Raw genomic sequence first — 22,064 nt, 5'->3', positions numbered from 1 at the left:
ATTCCGGTCCCTTAGCTGAATGATCAGCACATCAGAACCGTGCAGCAGGCCCGGGTTCTATTTCTGGTCAGGTGGGAGATACTCTTTGCTCAAGGATTGGGTGTTGGACTGACACCATTTCATCATCATCATCATCATCATCATCATCATCATCATCATCATCGTCGTTGTCATCAACACGAGTGTCCCAATGTGGTGCCAACTGGAAGGACTTGCGACTCTACAGCCCAACTTCCCCATGTGGGGACTCCTGGCCATCAATGCCATACGATCATTTCACTTCAGTTTTGTGGTGTCTAGGAAGCTTCATGCTGGGTTCGCTAGACAAACATTCAAACAAATTGTATTAATGAATTTTATTACAAAAAGAAAAGATCCAATACTTACCTTTGTCAATTACACAGATGTGTTGCAAGTAAAGGGTGACATACAAAATAAGCAGTCTTCTTCAGTATAGACAATTCTAGTCTCTGCTACATAGAAAATATAAGCGAAGTGACAAGCTCCGACACTGCTATAGAAGTGCCTAATCTTGAAGCTGCTATTAAACTGGGCCGTCACCAGTCAGTCGCGGCACTTATGCTCTCTTCACGTAGGGCCGCCGCTGCTGTCACACTGCTGTGCTGGAGAGGAGTGTCAGCGCGCGATTGGCTGACTTCTTCTCAGAGCCTTCCCTTCTGTGTCGTTACTGACCGGCGTGCCAGTGCTTGACTTTACACCGTAACAAGTTTGATGTAATATTCCTCATGTCAGTCATCCACATTACTGTTTGTAAGTTTGTACATGCACACAATCTGCAGAGCGAACTCTGAACTGGGCTGCTTAAAAGGATGTACTGGCCAGAGTTGTTCACAGTGAGGTCTCATCATTTTAGCATCCTCTAGTCGGTGTGTACGCGTGTGGCCCTCGTCAGGGACAGCGAACGACAGGAAGATCGAAAGTTCTGTCTACCGCATAGCTGTGAGGAGTGTGTCGAGTGCCGGGTGCAGTCGACACAGATATGCTGCCGATACCACTTTTTCTTCACTGGACCTGTCTTTGCCCACATTATTATACTCGACGACCTGAATTGCAGTTCCATCACTAGCCATTACAGGAGAAGGAGCTACATCCTCTGCCAAATAAAAATTAGGATGCTATGGGCACATTCTAGCTTCTGTCTCCTCCAAAGTTGCTGTCCAGAAGGTGGCACTTCTGAATAAACCACCACAGTGGTTAGTACTCCTGGCGAAATGTTTGCAAGTTGACACATGTAGTGTTAAATGATTCCACGTGACAGATAGCTTATACTATGTGGACAAGGAAGGAGTACCATTAACTGATTACATTATGAGGTGTGTATGTAACTTTCAATCCTAACAAATATGCTTGCTTACCTAACAAGGAGAGATCCACAGCAGTTGGTTCGCACCATGTAACCATTCTGGTATACAGTTGTACATTACGTACATAACTTACAGTTATAATTATCACAATAAACAAGTGACTAACTAGTAACTGTAGGTAGGAAATACCACCACACCCTTACCTTTCTATCAAGTATTTCACTAGTTGGATGCAGCAAACATTACCCTCATCTGTTACATTACAGAATGCTCGTGTCACCAGGAAACATGAAAAATTTTGAACCACAATTTAAAGTTGTTGTCAGTATTTTAACAATATTAAGAAAAGATACGTTGCTACTCACCACAAAGATGATCCATCAAGCTGCAGACAAGCATGACGAAAAGACTGTTACGCATAATAGCTTTCCACCGAAGCCTACACAAGCACAGCTCATACTCACACAAGCGCTACCACCATCAGCTCCCAACTGAATGCAACTCTCACATGAACAGCAATCTAGAGTTGGGCAGAGAAGGTGGACAGACAGCACAATATGGTTGCGAGAGAGAAGAGCACCATCTCATGGGGCGACCAGGGACTACAGACTCCCACGTACAGGGGGGGAAAGGGGTTTCAGGGGGGGAAAGGGGTTTCGGGGGGGGGGAAGGGGTTTCAGGGGGGGGAAGGGGTTTCAGGGGGGGGGAAGGGGTTTCAGGGGGGGAAGGGGTTTCAGGGGGGGGAAGGGGTTTCAGGGGGGGAAGGGGTTTCAGGGGGGGAAGGGGTTTCAGGGGGGAAAGGGGTTTTAGGGGGGAAAGGGGTTTTAGGGGGGAAAGGGGTTTTAGGGGGGAAAGGGGTTTTAGGGGGGAAAGGGGTTTTAAGGGGGAAAGGGGTTTTAGGGGGGAAAGGGGTTTTAGGGGGGAAAGGGGTTTTAGGGGGGAAAGGGGTTTTAGGGGGGAAAGGGGTTTTAGGGGGGAAAGGGGTTTTAGGGGGGAAAGGGGTTTTAGGGGGGAAAGGGGTTTTAGGGGGGAGACGGCAACACATCCGAAAGAACAAAACCAAATATATATAATTAAGGAGAGGAACACCAATTGATCCCTTTAGTGCAGATGCGTAAATTAAATGTGGTATTACAGGAATCAGATAACTTGAGAATTTGAGTCTGACAGGAGGCACGCTAGGGTAGTTCGTGCAATTGCAAATGACCACTTTGTCTGGATGGTGCAGTCGTCAGCACATCTGTCTAGTAAGAAGGAGATCCAGGTTTGAGTCCTGGTGTGGCATGTATTTTTGACATTTCCTAACGATTTCAATTGATGTCCACTAGCAGCTAATGTCAGTCATTCATCTGTGTCTCGAGGATAACTTTTCTTGCTGAGTTCTGACAGCACTTTACCTGGGAGGCGTTCTGAGTCATACACAGGTTAAGAGGTGGTTAAAGAATTAGGAGAGCAGCTGAAAAGAAGGGTGCACAAAGCATTCTATGCAGAAAAGGAGACTGACAATACCTCGTGTCACTGCCAGATTCGTCACTGTCTTTGTGTGTCCCCCTCTCCTGATCGACAGCAGGTCTATGGTGTGCCCCACACGGGGACTCCAATTCCATCCCTGGCACTCTCCTGTTAAATTGACACACGAGGGACAGAACTTCAATAGGGCCATCACTGCCACAGAAGCACAATGTGACAGAATCAAATAATGTTGGTTATACAACAGGTTAGTTACAAGTTCCTACCTTAAGTCAGCATGAACAATCTCTGCCTTCCCTTATTGCGCACACACACACAGTCACGAGAAGAATACACCTGTGTTTAGTGGCCAGTTTGAAATAGTGCTGTCACAGTGTTTTTGAAACAATGACAACAGAATCGGATACAAATTAAATGTGCCACATGATGCACAGCATGACAGTGTCATCAAAGTCTAAGAGGCTTGCGAGGAATCTGCATTGTCTTACAAAACAGTGACAAGGTGGCTAAAAGCTTTCAATGAGGGAAACCAAAATGTGACAGACGTTTGACAGCCCAGTTGTTCTCGTGTCAGTAAGGAAGTAGGGTACATTCACACTACGTTATCGCTCACTGATCGATACCAGATGGGTCACGAGATGGCCCGGGAGACAGGATTAGTACATATAACTGTGCTTCATATTCTGAAGGAACTCCCGGGCACGAGAAAAATTCTATCATGACAGATTCCACGCAGTCAAATGCAGAAATTGTCACGATATGATACTGCTCGTACCCACACAGAAAAGTACAGATGTGAAAGGCAGGCTTTTCTACAGGCTACTGTTACGCCACATGCCACACTGTAAATCTTAAGCACCACACCTGAAACCAATCAGATGAATCATGCCACTGCAAGTGTCTCAGAAGCTCAGTAATTGAACATTACATCGCTTTTTGTGAGGAACTGTGACAGTGTTATCCTAACACGTACTGCTCCTCAACACATATGGTCAGTATGCTGTTTTACTGTTCTGTTTTGGAACAGAACTCTTTACCAGCTATCGCAACGAAGCAGCACCATCTTTTGCAGAATCCAGCCACCATTTGCAGGACAGTGCCCACTGCCCACTTGCAAACACTGCAAGGTGACACTGATTTGTTTTATTGATGAGGCTGGGAAATGCTGTACCATACTTTCATCTGGCTGACTCAATACCTAAGACGGCTGAAGGATTTCGTGGCATTCACTTCAGAACTGTTCCAGAGATTAGTCAAGCAATTGTAGGTATCCCCACGACTTCCACATGACTAGCAACAGGTAGTACACAATGCTGGTGACTACTCAGACAGCAAAACATTGAAAGATGTATCCTTTCTGTATTAGTTGTAAATAAAATTTTGTTCATGTCCATTACAATTAACCGGGCTGTTATGCCGTGGTCGGTTGATGAATTCTGTGTCAATTCCCAACGTTTCGTCTTCGACTGCGGGAGACATCTTCAAGGGGGTCCGTAGGTCGATGGAAGGTCCAACACACCCACTGGCTCGCTACTGACTGCCGCTAAATTCCGTGTCCGCGGGCTCCCGTGCCGCAGCGTGACGTCACGTGTTTTGAAAACGTCAGTGCAATTGGCATCTGTCCGTCGCCGTCGATCGCCGTTGACATCACCCAGTAGTGGGCGGGTGGTACACATCTTCTTTAACACCGGCATCCATATACTGTTTAATTTCACGCCCTCCTCCTTTCGATTGAAATTATTAGGGTGTTTAGCGATTTCGATTGCCTCCCTGTAGAGCCTTTCGCAATATCTGCTCGTGGCCGCTAGTACTTGCGTCTCCTCGAAACGAATATTCTGGTTCCCTGGCTGGAAAGCATGCTCTGCAACAGCTGATCGTTCCGTTTCTCCTCTTCTACAATTTCCCTTGTGCTCTTCCAATCGTTTAGAAACAGTTCTTTTAGTGGTACCAACATAAACATCTACACAGCTGCATGGGATCCTATACACTCCAGCTTTTTCCAATGGTTTGCGAGCGTTCTTGGCAGGCTTAAGGTATTCCTGTATCTTCCTGGTGGGCTTGTAAATTGTGGTAATATTTCGCTTCGTCAAGATCCTGCCTATTCTTTCCGTTACATTTTTAACAAACGGCAGGAAAACCTTAGATTTTGCAGTAGCCTGTACGTCACTATGATTTCTGCGTGGCTTCCTCAATGCACGCTTTATTTCGGCGGACGAATATCCATTCTTCATTAGTGCATTGTGGAGATGTTCCATGTCAGTGTCGAGCAACTCAGGTTCACAAGTATTTCTAGCTCTGTCCGCTAACATCTTGATAACATCCCGCTTCTGTTGTGGGTGGTGGTTCGAATCCCGGTGCAAATAACGGTCCGTGTGCCTGGGTTTGCGGTATACTGAGTGGCCCAAACTACCATTTTCGTTTCTAAAAACAAGCACATAGAGGAAATTTAATTTCCCATTGACCTCCTCCTCCATTGTAAACTGAATTCTCGAGTTTATACTATTCAGATCTTCGTGGAACCGGCTTAGTTCCTCCCTGCCATGTCTCCACAGCACAAACGTGTCATCCACGTATCGGAACCATACATTTGGTTTTTTGCTGGTAGTACCTAAGGCCTGTTCTTTGAATTTCTCCATAAAGAAGTTTGCAATTACGGGACTTAGGGGGCTTCCTATAGCCACGCCATCCGTTTGCTCATAAAACTGTTCATTCCATTTGAAGTGTGTGGTCGTCAAACAACACTTAAACAGTTCCGAAACATCGGCAGGAAAAATTCGATCCAGCTGTTCCAATACATCATTAAGTGGAACCATGGTAAACAGCGATACCACATCGAAGCTGACCAATATGTCCTCCGGCTGGACCACTGTGCCATTCAATCTGCTGATGAAATGTGTTGAATTCTTTATATAATTATTGAAGTTACAGCTCTTATACATCAATTGCTATTGCACTCTTGCTTCTCCACTACTTCTTGTGTTTCTCCATTCTCAGTGTTTATTGCAGGCTGTTTTCCACACTAGTCTATCCCTTCATCTCTGCACAGCTAAAGCGGCCTACATACACTTTAAACTGCTCACTGTATACCGAGGCGACAAAAGTCACAGAATAGTGATGCACACATATACAGATGATTCTAGTATCATGTATGCGAGGCACATTAAAGGGCAGTGCATCGGTGGAGCTGTCATTTGTACCCAGGTGATTCACGTGAACGATTTGTAATGCGATTATGGTCACACGACAGGAATTAACATACTCTGAACGCAGAATGGTAGTCGAAGCTAGATGCACGGGATATTCCATTCCAGAAAACATTAGGGAATTCAATATTCCGAAAGCCACTGAGTACAGACTGTGCACAGAATATCAAATTTCAGGTATTGCCTCCCACCACTGACAATGTGATTTACGACGGCCTTCACTTGACGACAGAGCAGTGGCATTCGCACAGATTTGTCAGTGCTAACAGATGACTGACACAGCGTGAAATAACAGCAGTAATCCGAATGGGTCACAAGACAAATGTATCCGTTAGCACAGTGCAGAGAAATTTGATATTAATGGGGTATGGCAGCAGACAACTGACAAGTGACTTTGCTAGCTTGTGACCGTATCAGTTGGACTCTAAACGACTTGAAAACTGTGGCCCGGTCACAGGAGTCCCGATTTCTGTCGGCAAGAGCCGACGGTAGGGTGCGAATGTGGTGCAGATCTTACCACACTGTGGATCCAGATTGTCAATGAGGCTCTGTTCGAGCTGGTAGTGGCTCTGTAATGATGTGGGCTATGTTTACATGAAATAGAATGGATCCTCTGGTCCAACTGAACTGATCGTTCACCGGGAATGGTTATGTTTGGCTACTTGGAGACCATTTGCAACCATTCGTGGACCTCACGTTGCCAAACAATGATGGAACTATGACGGATTACAATGCGCCACGTCACCGGACAGCAATTGTTTGCAATTAGTTTGAAGAACATTACGGACAATTCGAGCAAATTATTTGGACACCTAGATGGGCAGACATGAATCCTGTCGAATATTTATGGGACATAATCGAGAGGTCAGTTCGTGCACAGACTCCTTCACCGGAAACACTTTTGCAATTACGGAAGGCTAGAGAGGCAGAGCGGCTCAATATTATTCACGGGACTTGCGACGAGTTGTCCAGTCCGTGCTATGTTGCGTTGCCACACTATGTCAGAAAAAAGGACGTCAGACACGACATTATCCCACGACTTGTCACCTCAGTGTATTCGCGCCTTTGTCTCCCTTCACAATTTCTGACCACACACTTTCTCATTTTACAAAATTTATTATTTCTTAATACCACAAGACGACTGCTAGCAACATTTCCCACATTTTAGTAAAGTAGTACCACAAAGCTGTTCTCACAATTTTGTGACATATTACTTCATTAGTTATTTTGTCTTCTCCTCTTGCATTCCAGTGGTAGTTTACCCTGGACTCTCACACAAATGTTACTACTACCATATTTAAATTCTCAAACCTTTTCTTACCATTCTATCACTCCTACTGCTCCCTCCACGGAGAACACTAATTCATCGATGAATTTTGAAACATTTCACTTTGTCTGCACACAAATCAAATCATCGTGCATTTCTCATAATTGGGGGGATTTTCAATTACTTGAACCATTTTGGTAAGTGTAAAGGTAAACACTGGTGAATGCTATCATATTACTACCAGTATACAGTCGGTGCCAGGGATCAGAATGCACCAGTGGATCACTGACCATAGCACTGAAGCTGCCATATTTAAATCTACATCTACACTCTGCAAACAACTGGAGTGTATGGCAGAGGGCACTTTTATTTTGCCACTTATTAGATCGTATTCCCATCCCATCCCATCCCTATACAGAGCACATGAAGACTGAGTGCTTAAATACCTCTGTGGACACAGCAGTTACTCTAATTTTGTCTTTGCAGCTACATGGTTGTAGTATATTTCTCATTTCATGTAAGTTCTAGAAACTTTTGGGTGATAATTGTCATCTATCTACAAGTGTCTGCTAGTTAAGGTTTATTAGCATTTTTCTCACAGGTCAAACTTGTGACCACATACACTACGCTTCCTTGTACAAGTTCTGCTCGGTAGGGGACCAACATATTTGAGTAATATTTTTGTCTGCATCACACAGGTATTTTGTAATTGATACGCTTTGTAGGCTTGCTGCATTTGTACCACATCTGACCCCAAAATCTAACTCTGCCACACGCTTTAGTTACAAATGAGCTTACCTGATGTTTCCGCAAATTGTTCCTCCAAGATATGCAAATGATAGTGAATACAGTTGTGACTCATTTCTAGTGAAATCATAGAACACTACACTTTTTGTTTTCTGAAGTGCTCAGTTTTACATTTATGAACATCTGAAGCAAGTTGCCAGTCTTTGCGTCACTTTGAAATCTTATCAAAATCTGTACATTTCTGCAACTTTTAAAGACAATATTTTATTACAAATAACTGCATCATGTACAAAAAGTCTGAGGTTACTATTAATATTGTCTGCCAGGTCAGTGTTACACAACAGAAACAACAAGGTTCCACACGTACTTCCTGGGCGTATGCCTCAACTTACTTCTCCATTCCTCTGTGCTTTTCCACCCAAGCTGGCACACTGTGTTCTGAAGTCCAGTTACTTTTTGTTTGATACCCCACATATTGGCAATTTCACTAACAAGCAGTGGAGTGGTACAAAGTCAAATGCTTTTCAGAATACAATAGATATGGGGGTCATCGAAAATGTCACGGCAACTATTTTTTGTCTTTAAAATGGTAACGAATTAAGAAATTCTGAAATATGAAAATAGAAGGTTAGTTCATACGTAAACATTACACACGGGGAGATGGGAAAATACACACACCACCATGCAAATATAGCACAAGGAACAAGGCAAAAAAAAATGTTGTTACAAATGTGTTTTACTGTCAATTGCAACAGTACATAATAGTACATTCAAACTACTTGCATTCCATGGCATCAGGGGCCTCCCCAAGAATATACAGTAATGTGATGTGGTGCTAGGTGGCAGTCCTTCCTAAGAGAATGAAGTGTGAAATGAGACCACAGTGCAAATTGAGCAGCCATTCGAGACGGATGTTACCCGAGACTCACAGCGTTCTTACGTGGAATTACAGCATCGTACTGGTATGGGTTAGACGACAATCTACAGGATTTTACACGACGAGCTACAGGTGTATAAAGTTACTCCAAAGTGTGTGCCTCATGCAATAAGTGGAAAAGTGAACACGTTACAAAGAGGAGGGAGACGATAGGCTTGCGAGAATCGCCGCTACAGATGAATTTTGGACCACGCCCTACGAGCCAGAACTGAAGCGCCAGTCTGCGGAATGGTGTCAACTGGGTTTTCCAAGCGGGCAGAAATTTCATAGCAATTCCTCTCGACAGGTTATTCAGTAGAAATGTCACGAATGTCTACCCGGTCCATCAATTCTTCAGAACAATGCAAGAGTCCACATGGCAGTACGAGCACAGAACCTGCTCGTGCGATGACGATCGAAAGTACTGGAGCATCCACAGTATTCGCCAGACTTAACTCGCGACTGGGATCTTGTAGCACAACTGAAAGACCTGTTGCACAGAACACACCTTCAAACGTGTAAAGACATTGCCACAGCACTGAAGCACGAGATCCGACAATTCACTCGTGGTTAGACCACTGGTATTCTGGATCTTCCACAGCAATGGAAGTATGTGCTGGATTCGTTAGGAGACTATTTTGGGGGACTAAGATGTTACAAGTCCGTGTTCCTGCCTTGTACTGTTGCAACTGACAGTAAAACACATCTGAAGGGACAACATCTGTTTAATCTTTTTTCTCGTCTATATCTTTACAGTTGTTTGAGTGTTCATGCATGTCCCTACATGTAATTTCTGCATGTGAACTAACCTTCTATTTGCATATTTCAGAATTTTTTAATCACTGCCATTTTCGAGACAAAAAATAGTCGCCACGGCTTTCCAATGACCTCGTACATAGATATATAATTTACTCACCAAGTGTCGGCAGAACACACAAATAAAAGAAGGTTATAATTAGGCAATCTTTCAGAGCCAGTGGCTCGTTATCAGGCAGAAGGGTTGAAGGAGAAGAAAGAGGGGTGGAGGAAAAGGACTGGAGAGGTCTAGAAAAGGGGAAGACTTTGGAAAAGTCTTCCAGAACCACAGGTCAGGGGAGACTTACCGGACAGGATGAGAAGGAAAGCCTGACTGTTGGGGACTGCACCATATGAGATTTGAAAACCTGAGAGCTTAAAGGTGGAAGACAGGGTAAATGCAAGACACAGATTACTGTTGAAACATTGTGCACGAGATAATAAGAGTGAAAAGCTATGTGCATTGTATGTAACAGAGTTGGGAGGAGGGATGGCCAAATATAGACAAGTCAGAAAATGAAAGATGTAGAAAACCAAAATGGAGTGAAGACAGGAGTAGTTGCTGTGAATAAATGCCGAGATGTCCGCCCTCGGTAGCTGAATGGTCAGCGCGACGAACTGTCAATCCTAACGGCCCGAGTTCGATTCCTGGCTGAGTTGGAGATTTTCTCCGCTAAGGGACTGGGTGTTGTGTTGTCCTAATCATCACCATTTCATCCCCATTGACGCGCAAGTCGCCAAAGTGGCATCTAATCGAAAGACTTGCACCAGGCGAGCGGTTTACCCAGCGGGAGGCCCTCGTCACACGCCATTATTTAATTAATGCCGAGATGGAAGGAACTGACAAATTAAGGCCAGATGGACATTGAGAATCAGGGATATATTGTAGTGCTAGTTTCCACAGCAGAGGTCTGAGAAACTGGTGTCTGGGGGAAGAATTCAGACGGTGTGTGTGGTGAAATAAGCACTGGGGTCACGATTGTCTTGACGAAAGCACGCTCTGCGACAGGATATTGTGTCTTGCCAGTATAGACCCTCTGCCAATGCCCATTCGCGCTACCTGATGATTTGGTGGTAGTCGTGCCGATGTGAAATGCCAAACAGTGTTTGCACAACAGCTGGTATACCGTATTTACTCGAATCTAAGCCGCACTCGAATCTAAGCCGCACTTGAAAAATGAGACTCGAAATAAAGGAAAAAAAAATTCTCGAATCTAAGCCACACCTGAAATCTGAGACTCGAAATTTAAGGGGAGAAAAAAGTTTTAGGCCGCACCTCCAAATCGAAACAAAGTTGGTACATTCTAATATGAGAGACAATTTAGGTCGAATGAATGACGATGTAGCTACAGTAGTTTGGTTCGAGTCGTAAGCTTAGCAGTTAAGCTTTACCAGGTAGCCATTGCTATGCGTCAGGCGCTCTGTCCGTATTTATACGGGTACCCTTCCTTTTTCACGTGCTTCGTCTGGTTTGAATTGATTGCTTATTTTGCTTTGAGCTGATAAGTGCCGTTTTCTTTGTTATAGGTGTTTACGTCACTCTAAGCTGAAAATGCATTACTGTACTGTGTCATGCATTGTTTGTCGCATTCTGATAGTGCGTGTTTACGGCCTGTCGCCGCTCGCGGCATGGCTTGCTTTTGTGCGCGCTACTGCCGCTTACAATTAAAACAAAGAGAGGAATTGTCTCATAACCGAAACAACGGCAAGAGACTGCTATTTGTTGTTACTTACACTGCTGCTTTCTTTGATAATGATCAACAAGAACCAAATAATAGACTGCGTATGATAGAACATAGTTCTGAATGAGAGTTAGGCGAAAATTTTTCTCCGTTTGAAAATCTTTGCGGCCGCTTCTTTAGTACATCAAATTCTGCACAGAAATTAGAGTCATCTTAGATTTAAAAATCTAGTCAGTTGCCGTGCTTCATTTCTGACTGTATCACTATTAGGCATAAGAATTATACGAATATAAACATGAAACGATACGTATATTCTTCCGCGTTTGCTGTTGTCCCACTCTAGTTTCGTAGTTTATTAGGCAGACAGGATTTAAATGAGATAGCAGCAAACACGAAAGAATACATGGCAAAATGTTTATATTCGTATTATTCTTATGGTGAAGAGAATACTGCATGTGATTCACCTTTCATCAGGTTTCTATTAGCAACCATCTCTTCTCACATGTAGGAAAAAATTCAGAACGTAGAGTTGGCCATATTGACAAACATCCCACACAGTCTTGCCAGTCGGATTTTCGTATTACATTGAAATTCTGCTACATTCGAAGATGAACAATACGGAATTTGTATTTACTTCATTGAGTAATGTATGAAAATGCAGTGGTCGAAACTCGGGGCGGAGAAAAAAGCTCGTCTTCCACATTTTTTTTAATTTATTTACTGACGCAGAGGTTTTGGCGCCAGTATTTATCTTTGTGTCTACAAAGCAAGCCCATGTAGCGCTACATATATTCGACGGCAGAAGTTAGTTGTGGCGGCACCTACCAACATTTTTCAGAACTTCCGCTTGCTTTGCACTCGATTCTAAGCCGCAGGCGGTTTTTTGGATTACAAAAACCGGAAAAAAAGTGCGGCTTGGATTCGAGTAAATACGGTATGTATCTGCCTTAGGTAGGTTTTGCCAGTTACAGGGCTGGCCGGCAGTTGTGGCCAAGCGGTTCTAGGCCCTTCAGCCTGGAACCGCGTGACCACTGCAGTCGCAGGTTCGAATCCTACCTCGGGCATGGATGTATAGGTGTGTGTGATGCCCTTAGGTTTAACTGGTTCCGAGTTCTAGGGGACTGATGACGTTAAGTCCCATGGCGCTCAAAGCTTTTTTTTTTTTTCCCCCTTCCTTCAGGGCTGCTACAGGTAGTACAGGGGTGGTGCAGAGGGCAAGTCTTCCAGCAGGGACAGTCACAGGGGTAGGAGCCACAGGGTAGGGAGAAGGGTGCAGAAGGAGCATAGGGTCTGAAAAGCACATTGCAGAGATTGGGAGGGTGACTGAAAGCTGTTCTAGGTATGGTGGGCAAAATCTCAGACAGAATGGATCTCTCTTCCAGGGCATCATTTTAGGAAGTCATGGCCTTGTCGAAGTAGATGATTAATACATTCCAGACCAGGATAATACTGAGACACCAATGGTGTGCCCTGAAGCTGTTTTGTGGAGGGATCAGCAGCACCACAATTGTATGTGATGGCCTGGGAAATCTGCTTTTTAACTAGGCCGGTGGGGTAGTTACATCCAGGCGAGAATGGTGGTGTATTGCTCTACAGAGTCTGCATCCGAACAAATATGTTAGCGTCGAATGTTGATGCTGTATTGGAGTGAACGTTTGACACGGAAAGGATGGCAATTGTCAAAATGCAAGTACTCTTGTTTGTTAGTAGGTTTGATGTGGAGAGAACTGTGCAGCTGGCCTTCAGTAAGGACGAGATCAGCATCGAGGAAAGTGGCATGGGATTCGGAATAGCAATATATAGGAATATTTTGTCAAAAACTGATTGGTCGATATGGAGGAGGGGACCAAACAGCGAGGTCATCGGTCCCGTCAGATTAGGGAAGAAAGTTAACCGTACCCTTTCAAAGGAACCATCCCGGTGTCTGCCTGAAGCAGTTTAGGGAAATCGCAGAAAATTTCAATTGGAATGATCAGATGCAGGTTCGAACCATCAAAAATTTATTGTCTGAGCATAATCTGTAGCAGTGCTGAGTAGTTAAGAATGGTGAAGTAATCTAAAATAGGATTAACAAGTGACAAGTAACTTACCGAAATGCACGAGAGATCAGTCGGGGTTCAAATGTACCCAGATACTGGATGGACAGCTCGTGCAGACCGTGCAGTTCTCCGAGAGCTTCAAATGCCACAGCCTCCATCGCACGCGGTGTGTCAAAATACACCAGCCGCAGTTTTCTGAGTGAAGTGCTACACTGTTTCAGCAGAGGCACAACAGACCTGTTGGCATGTGACACATTTCATTCTTAAAAACTTTCCATGCATACATAAATGTTATTTGTAATGAAACTTGCATAAAACACCTAAGAACTGTGGAGTGAGAAGATGACAAAGAAGAGGAAGAAACAGCAACTGCAGAGGATGAAGGGGACCAAATTCTGTATCGAGAATGGACATCACCCTAAATGAGATACAGAAGGCTCTGAAAAACTGGAAAGCTTCCAGCCCTGGAATCGATGTAGCACACCTCAAATATGGAGGATTACAGCTACGACAGAAGATTTTACATCTCTTAAATGGATGCTGAAAGACAAGGGTAGTACCTGAATCATGGAAGCCAGTGGAGGTGATATCACTCTGCAAAGAGGAGGAAATGTCTATGAGAATTGCAGTCTCCCTCAAACATTTTTGGTCAAATTGAAATAGGTGATAGTGTGTCCATAAACAATTATATTGAGACAGGGAATCAATAGTTGGAAATGCATATTTATTGTGTTACGGACGTACACAGGGTACACCATATAACAACAAATTACAATACTGTTAGAAGTGATGACCATCAATCTCAATGCACCAACTGCAAGGGCACATGCACTTCTACCATACTCCCACAAAGATTCCAGGTGAATGTTGCACACAGGAACAGGTGGTAGGTGGTAAACAGTGTACACCGAAGATCCACGCTGCCTGTCTCCCAGGTACAACAGACAACCAGGATCTCTGGAAAAGTGCACCACGAGTTCATTCGTCGCTGCCATACAGGCACAGAGACTGGAGGTCATCACTTTGAACAATTACTATGAGCTATGTTGTTGTTACGCAGTCTACGCTGTGTACGTCCACAATAATATGCATTTCTGACTATCGGTTCTCTATTTCAATGTAATCAGTTGTGTAACCACTATCAACGATTTCAATGTGACGCAAAAGATTTGAGACATCACGCATACAGGAATAAGCGTACTGAAGGCTTCTTACAAACTCTATACAATAAGTATTAACAACAGAATGAGCAAGATAACTTGTGTCTTTCTAATGGCTGATGAGAAAATGGCTTTAGAAAGGGGTGGTGTTCTAGTGGTGATGTTAGTACTGCGTGCCAGTAACTGAAAAATTGTGAGAATGTAAGCTGGAAACTCCGACTGAAAAGGCTTTTGATAGAGTGAACAGAATCGAGCTTTCACACCAACTTCAAAAAATGAAGGTATCCGAGACATTTAATATGAGGAACAAATAATTTGTATCAGCGCACAAAAATGCTGAGAAAGAAAAGACAGGACCAATTAAGATCAACAAAGGAATGCATCAAGGGTGTACCCTTTCACTTACTATATTCCACATATACTTACGATGAGAACACAGCAAATACTGCAACCAGATTACCCGCAAACTTTCCTCAGTGGAAGAAGGGTCAAAGTAAGTGAACAAGTGTCTCAACTTGTCCAAAGACACTGAACTGTTTACGAAAAACTGATAGTCAAACTTTTTCAAGGTATTTTCCAGGAACTTCATGTGCCTTGTACTGTACAGTATCCTCAGACAAAATGGTGGCACAGTTGTTAAGGTCACACCTTTTTTATTTGAAACCCCATCATTACTCTTATTTCTGTTTTTCATTTATATGCTTACGTCAGTAGAACATTACTACATGAATGTTTTCCAATGTATATTGATATAATGTCACCTTTATTAGCCTACTAATTACATATAAAATTAATGACTTTTAAAAATGAGAAAATTTTTTGAAATTTTTTTCAGTGAAATTTCTGTAGTGTATCTCAATTCATAATCAACTGCAAGCACCTATTTCGGGGAAAGCGACCACTTATACACGGTCTGCCACAAAATTATTGCCATCATTCGAAATCTTCACCAATGATAATGATACTTACAGAGTGAGATTCATAAGAAGAAATGTCACTGTGACAAACCGACCTTTGCGTGATGCTTGTGGTGTTTGAAATATCTATGTTTCAAATGTTTCTATGGTCAGTATCATCCAAGTGAATGCACCAAATCTTTCTCAAGAATAAATATATGAATAAAATATAAGGATTAATATAAAAATTGACATGAAAATGACATATCAGAATAGGAGAATTTATAAATATTGCAAACCCTCAACATGCCATACACACATACATTATATAATAAATGTATGTCTCTTATTGTGGAATCCAACAGCACTTTTAGAATGATATAATATGCTTGTATCACATAATTTGATGATACACAGTCATGCAGTAACCTTCACCAATCTCATCTTCACTCACGTCCATTATTGCTATAAAATTCATCTCCCTTGTATAGACACACTATATGCTCCTTCCACCTTTCAGCTTTCCCTTCTTTTCTTAAGACTTGTTTACCATCTGAGTTCTTGATATTCATAGAGTTGGTTCTCTTTTCTCCAAAGGTCTCTCCAATTTTCCTGTAGGCGGCATTATCTTTCCCCTAGCAATATATGTTTCTCTATCCTTACATTTGTCCTCTAGCCATTCCTCCTTGGCCATTTTGCACTTCTAGCTGATCTCATTTTTGAGACATTTGTATTCCTTTTTGCTTGCTTCATTTACTGCATTTTCGTATTTTCTCTTTTCATCAATTAAATTCAGTATTTCTCTTCTGTTAACCAAGGGTTCCTACTAGGCCCTGTTCTTTTACCGATTTGATCCTCTGCTGCCTTCTCTTTTTCATCTCTTAAAGCCACATTCTTCTACTGTAGTGCTTTCCCCCCATTCTTGTCAATCGTTCCCTAATGCTCTCTCAAACTCTCTACAACCTCTGGTTCTTTCATTTTATCCAGGTCCCATCTCCTTAAATTCCCACATTTTTGCATTCTGCAATTTCTTCACTTTCAATTTACAATTCATAACCAATAGATTGTGGTCAGAGTTCACAACTGCCCCTGGAACTGGCCTACAACTTAAAATCTGGTTCTGAAATATTTGTCTTATTACATAACCTTACAGTGCCTCCAGGGCTCTTCCATGCATGCAGCCTTCCTTCATGATTTTTAACCAACTGTTGGCTACGATTAACACATGCTCTGCGCAAAATTCTACCAGGCACCTCCCCTTTCATTCCCTACTATTTTTCCTTGTCTTCCTTTTCCTACTATCGAATTCCAGTCTCCCCCCCCCCCCCCCCTCCCATGACTATTGAATAATTTCTTTTATATCATAATACGTTTCTTCAATTTCTTCATCATCTGTGGAGCTTGTGGCGTATAAACTTTTACTACTGTTGTAGGCATGGGCTTCGTGTCTGTCTTTGCTACAGTAACACGTTCACTATTCTGTTTGCAGTAACTTATCCATGCTCATATTTTTTTGTTCATTATTAAACCTACTCCTGCATTACCCCTATTTGATTTTGTATTGATAACCCCGTATTCACCTGACCAGAAGTCTTGTTCCTCCTGCCACTAAACTTCACCAATTCCCACTATAACTTTAACCTATCCATTTCCCTTTTTAAATTTTCTAATCTACCTGCCTGAATAAGGGATCTGACATTCCACACTCAAATCCACAGGATGCCAGTTCTGTTTCTCCTAGTAATGATGTCCGACTGAGTAGTCCCCACCCAGAGATCTGAATGGAGGACTATCTTACCTCTGGAATATTTCACCCATGAGGATGCCATCGCCATTTAACAATACAGTAGGGCTGTATGCACCCTCTGAAAAAATTACAGCTGTAATTTCCCCTTGCTTTCATCCGTTTGCAGTACCAGCACAGCAAGGCTGTTTTGGTTTATTTTACAAAGCCACATTGTCAATCATCCAGAGTGTTGCCCCTGCAACTACTGAAAAGGCTGCACACACACACACACACTGCTCTTTGGAATGAAATTTTCACTCTGCTCTTATTAGCTTCCAGCTTGCTCTGAAGTAAAGCAATGAGAATGGTTTGAGTTTCATGCTCGGGTAGCTCCATCAGTGGAGCATTTGCCCGCGAAAGGCAGAGGTCCCAAATTCAAGTGTCAGTCCAGTACACAGTTTTAATCCGTCAGGTAGTTTCACTCAGCTCTTTGCCGATAGCAAATAATTATTCAGAGCCCAGTAAATGACCTCCAGTTTGAAATATATTGCCTAAACTAAATATATAACAGCTATTATCTAAAAATAATAAATTACATCAGTTTCAGATGATATGTGACACAATAATCAAAACTGGGTGACAAGGCATGGAAGGATACAAAGCTGAAAATTTTACAAAGTAATGGCTATGCAAATTCTAATATATGGACGTGAATCTTTGATATTAACTAAGAAACGATTTTTATTTTTCTGCACCTGCCACCTGTTGTATGTCTTTCGAGGACATTGTACAATTATCAGGTTACATCTGAAAGTTTTGACACCCCTGCAATACTGACTGTTCTGTCAGCGCCTATTATCTTGTTAGTCATGTTCCAGTGGTGTTACTGTAGTGATAATGGTTAATTATCAACTGATCTGACATTTTATGGTACGTAGTAGTCAGATTATATTCTTCATATCAGTATTTTCATGGTAGCTTATTTGACAGCTAGTCGCTGGTTCTGCAATGTGTGTTTAATAAAACCTGTGTTGCTTGAGAAGCAGACTTACAACTCGAGGAGTGCTGAATAAGTAAATAATGATCTGGACACTTTGAGAGAAATTACTACCTAAAAGTAATATAGGGCACATTTGATGTCAGAAATATACAACTGGGAAATAAAATCTTTTATAGTGGGAGTTATGTTAAACAGGAAATTACCCTACTAAGAAGAGAGGTTGAAACCAAGTCATTACTTTGCCATATGTTGCTATCACATCTAAGAAGATCGTGTACTGGGTTCCACGTAACTAATAAACTAGTAATTCTTCTAAGAATGAAATTTGAGAAATTAAATCCGGTGAGTAAATCCAGCCTATATGAAGTAAAAGGCAATTCACACTCCACTGGGTATGTAGGGCAAACTGGCAGCACATTCAAAGGTAGATTTCAAGAATACATCAGAATGAAAGAGAAAGACTTCAACATCTGGAAAGCATCTACATCAGACAGGTTAAACAAACTGAAAACAGAGAAATGTACAGCAATCAGTTCCTAGTAATCTATTTACTGCAGATCTAGCAACATTTCAACCCCTGTGTCACTATCAGCAGTGCTAAAAACATACAGAAGGGTACACAAAAATTTAGACATTCGTTGCAAGTCAATATTAATGGAATAAAATGACACATTGTTATGGGAGGAAGGTTATTTTGAATGTTGAAGGTGACCGAGAGACTGCAATGCTCCTAGTTTTTGTTAGTTTTATCCCAAACAGGAAATTGCTAAATCTTAAATATGAAAATTGCATCGTAATTTTGAATTCAAAAGCCTCATTGATTCACAAAACTGTTCACATCAAAATTACTTTCATTATTTGTAAATTATTATTATTATTATTATGGATTTACAATGTGAGTACATTTTTCCAGCACCTATTCTAGATTACAGTAAGTCACTAATTATTGTTCTCCACTCTTCTCTATTTGTCCATAAATCTTCAGGAATGTTGTTCTTCCTCATTGCTGACTGAACTCCCTGTTTCCGTGTATCAGGTGGTCGTCCCCTTTTTCTTCTTCTAATTGGTACCCAGTCGATTATGCATTTTGGTAGCCTTTCCTGTTCCATTCGTCTGATGTGTCCATACCATTTAAGTTGTTTGTGCTCGATGAAATCAATAATTGAATTTTTACATTTCATCTTGTCTCTGATTACTTCATTTCTTATTCTTTCTCGTCTTGATATTCTTGCTGAACGTCTCCAGAAATCCATTTCTGTGGCTAATAATTTTGATTTCAGTTGCCATTTTGTTGTCCACACTTCTGAACCATATGTAATAATGCTCCTAACTATTGTTTTAAAAATCCTTATTTTGTTATCAGTTGTTATGTGTTTGTCCCAGAGAATTCCATTTAATAAAGAGATTGTCGTCTTTCCAGAATTTATTCTTGATCTAATTTCTTTGTCCTGTTTCCCATCATTTGTAATTTTCACACCTAAATATTTATATTCCTCAGTAGCTGTTATTGTTCCCATCCCTTCTTCTAATATTAAGTCTCCATTCACTCCACCAATTACCATGTACTTTGTTTTATTCATGTTTACATTTAGACCTGATTTTTTATATTCTTGAATCAATTTTCTGGTCATATACTCTATGTCCTCATAGTCTTGGGCTATAATCAGTTGGTCATCTGCAAATTGTAACGAGTATATTGTTCTATCATTTATTGGTATTCCCATAGCGTGACATTTTTTCTTCCAATTCTGTAAAGTTACTTCTGTATATATTTTATACAATGTAGGTGAGATACTACATCCTTGACGTAATCCTTTTGTGACTTGGAATCCATGTGATAGATATTTACCAATTTTTATTTTTGGAATAGAATTTTTATATAAATTTTGAATTGCTTTAATTATTCTTGGATTTATTCCTATTGATATTAAAGCTTTCCATAAACTGGATAAAGGCATACTATCATAGGTTTTTTCTATATCTATGAATACTAAATGTATAGGCTGTGCCCGAACCATTTTTTTTTCAATAATTTGTTGTAGGCAAAAGATATGATCAATTGTTGATCTTCCAGCTCTAAAACCTGCTTGTTCTTCAGCCTCCTTTTCTTTGTATTCTTGTTCTAACAAATATTTAATAATTCTTCCATATAATCTACTGAAGGTATTGGTCACTGTTATTCCCCTATAATTTTTACACTCATCTTTCGCTCCTTTTTTATGTATCACTGAAATATATCCTACTTTCAAATCATTTGGGACATCTTCCCCATTTAAACATCTTTCGAAAAGGTTTCTTAACAATTCCATTAATTTCTTTGTTCCTAATTTTAATAATTCTGCAGGAATACCTCCAATGCCTGTAGCCCTTCCATTCTTTAAAGATTTTATTGCAGTTTTTACTGTCTCTATTTCCAAACGGATGTAATTCTCTGCTTGTAGATCTATCATTTCAGTATATTCAGGGTTTCCCAAGTATTCTTCCCTGTTTTCTGTTAATAAACTTTTAAAATATTTTTCCCAAGAGTCATGAGTAATATATTTAATGTGTGTTGTTTCTTTGGAATTCCTTCTTAAATTTTTTATAGTTTTCCATGCTTCTGTGTTTCTTTTACCACCAATATAGGATTCAATTTTTTGACATGACTGTTCCCAAACTTTGTTTTTTGCTTCTGCAACCTTTTTCCGGATTTTCGCTTGTTGTGCATTATGCTCTATTTTATCTTGAAGATTTCTGGTATTTAACTATTTTAAATATTTTTCTTTCTTTAATTTCACTTCCTTTTTAATTTCTTCATTCCAGTAGTATAATGGATGGTTTGTACGTGTTCTTCTGTTTCTCCTAAAGCTTCCTTGGCGGCTTCATGTAGTTTATTTACAATATAATGATATTGATCTTCTGTATTATCAAACTCTGTTTCTATCAGTTTTTCCATCTAATCTCTTTTGATATAAAAATATTGTGCTTTCATTCTCCAAACTATTCAGATTATATTTAGGAATTTTGATTTCTGTTTGTATATTTTCTATAGGACAATTTCGATTTTCTTCAGTGCTTTTTCCTCTGAAGGGGAATAAAAATTTGGAATTTACCAAATAATGATTGCTAAGAGTTACCCCTCTATATACTCTTATGTCATGTATTTTTATCCTTGTTTGCTGTTTAATTATAATATAGTCTATTATTGATTTTTGATTCAATGTATCTTTATGCCATGTATATTTATGTATTTCTTTATGTTGATAAAAGCCATTTAATATTTTCAATGAATTTTGTTCACAGATATCAATAAGTCTATTACCATTATCATTTATAACATTTTCTCCAAATGGTCCTATAATTTTATTTCCAATTTTACTTCCAGTTCTACTGTTAAAATCCCCTGCAATAATAATCTCGCTGGTTTTCCCAATATCCTCTATGATTCCATTTAAATTATTATAGAAATCATCCTTTTTACAAATTGGTTCATCTTCGCTTATTCCATATACTCCTATAATAGTAATTTTGTATCCATGAATATCAATATTAATTTTAATCAGATTTTCATCAATAGGTTCCCAGTTTGTGACCATTCTTTTGAATTTGTTTTTCATCAATATCGATATCCCCCGTTTTGCTCTTTGATATTTTGGGACACCACTATAGAAATGTGTATATGATCCTATTCGTTCAATACCTCGTCCTTTTTTCTTAGTTTCTGGGAGTATAATAATATCTTGATTTCTAGCCTCCATTTCTTTAATCACTTCTCCTACTTTATTTTGTAATACTTGTATATTCCATACACCAATTAAGACAGTCCGTTTTCTTAGTCTTTTTCGTCTCCTATTATATC

General features: G+C 40.7%; 1 protein-coding gene across 1 annotated transcript in view; it reads right to left on the bottom strand.

The window, feature by feature from the left end:
• The window catches only part of LOC126109716 (uncharacterized), a 146,750-nt gene that overhangs the window by 32,707 nt on the left and 91,979 nt on the right, over positions 1 to 22,064 (bottom strand). Inside the window, exon 5 of the mRNA XM_049914772.1 lies at positions 13,496 to 13,681. Coding sequence (XP_049770729.1) covers positions 13,496 to 13,681 — 186 coding nt within the window. The remainder of the gene's footprint in view (positions 1 to 13,495; positions 13,682 to 22,064) is intronic.

Source organism: Schistocerca cancellata, chromosome 12, assembly GCF_023864275.1.
Source record: "Schistocerca cancellata isolate TAMUIC-IGC-003103 chromosome 12, iqSchCanc2.1, whole genome shotgun sequence".
NCBI lineage: Eukaryota > Metazoa > Arthropoda > Insecta > Orthoptera > Acrididae > Schistocerca > Schistocerca cancellata.
This window is presented reverse-complemented; position numbering and strand designations above follow the sequence as displayed.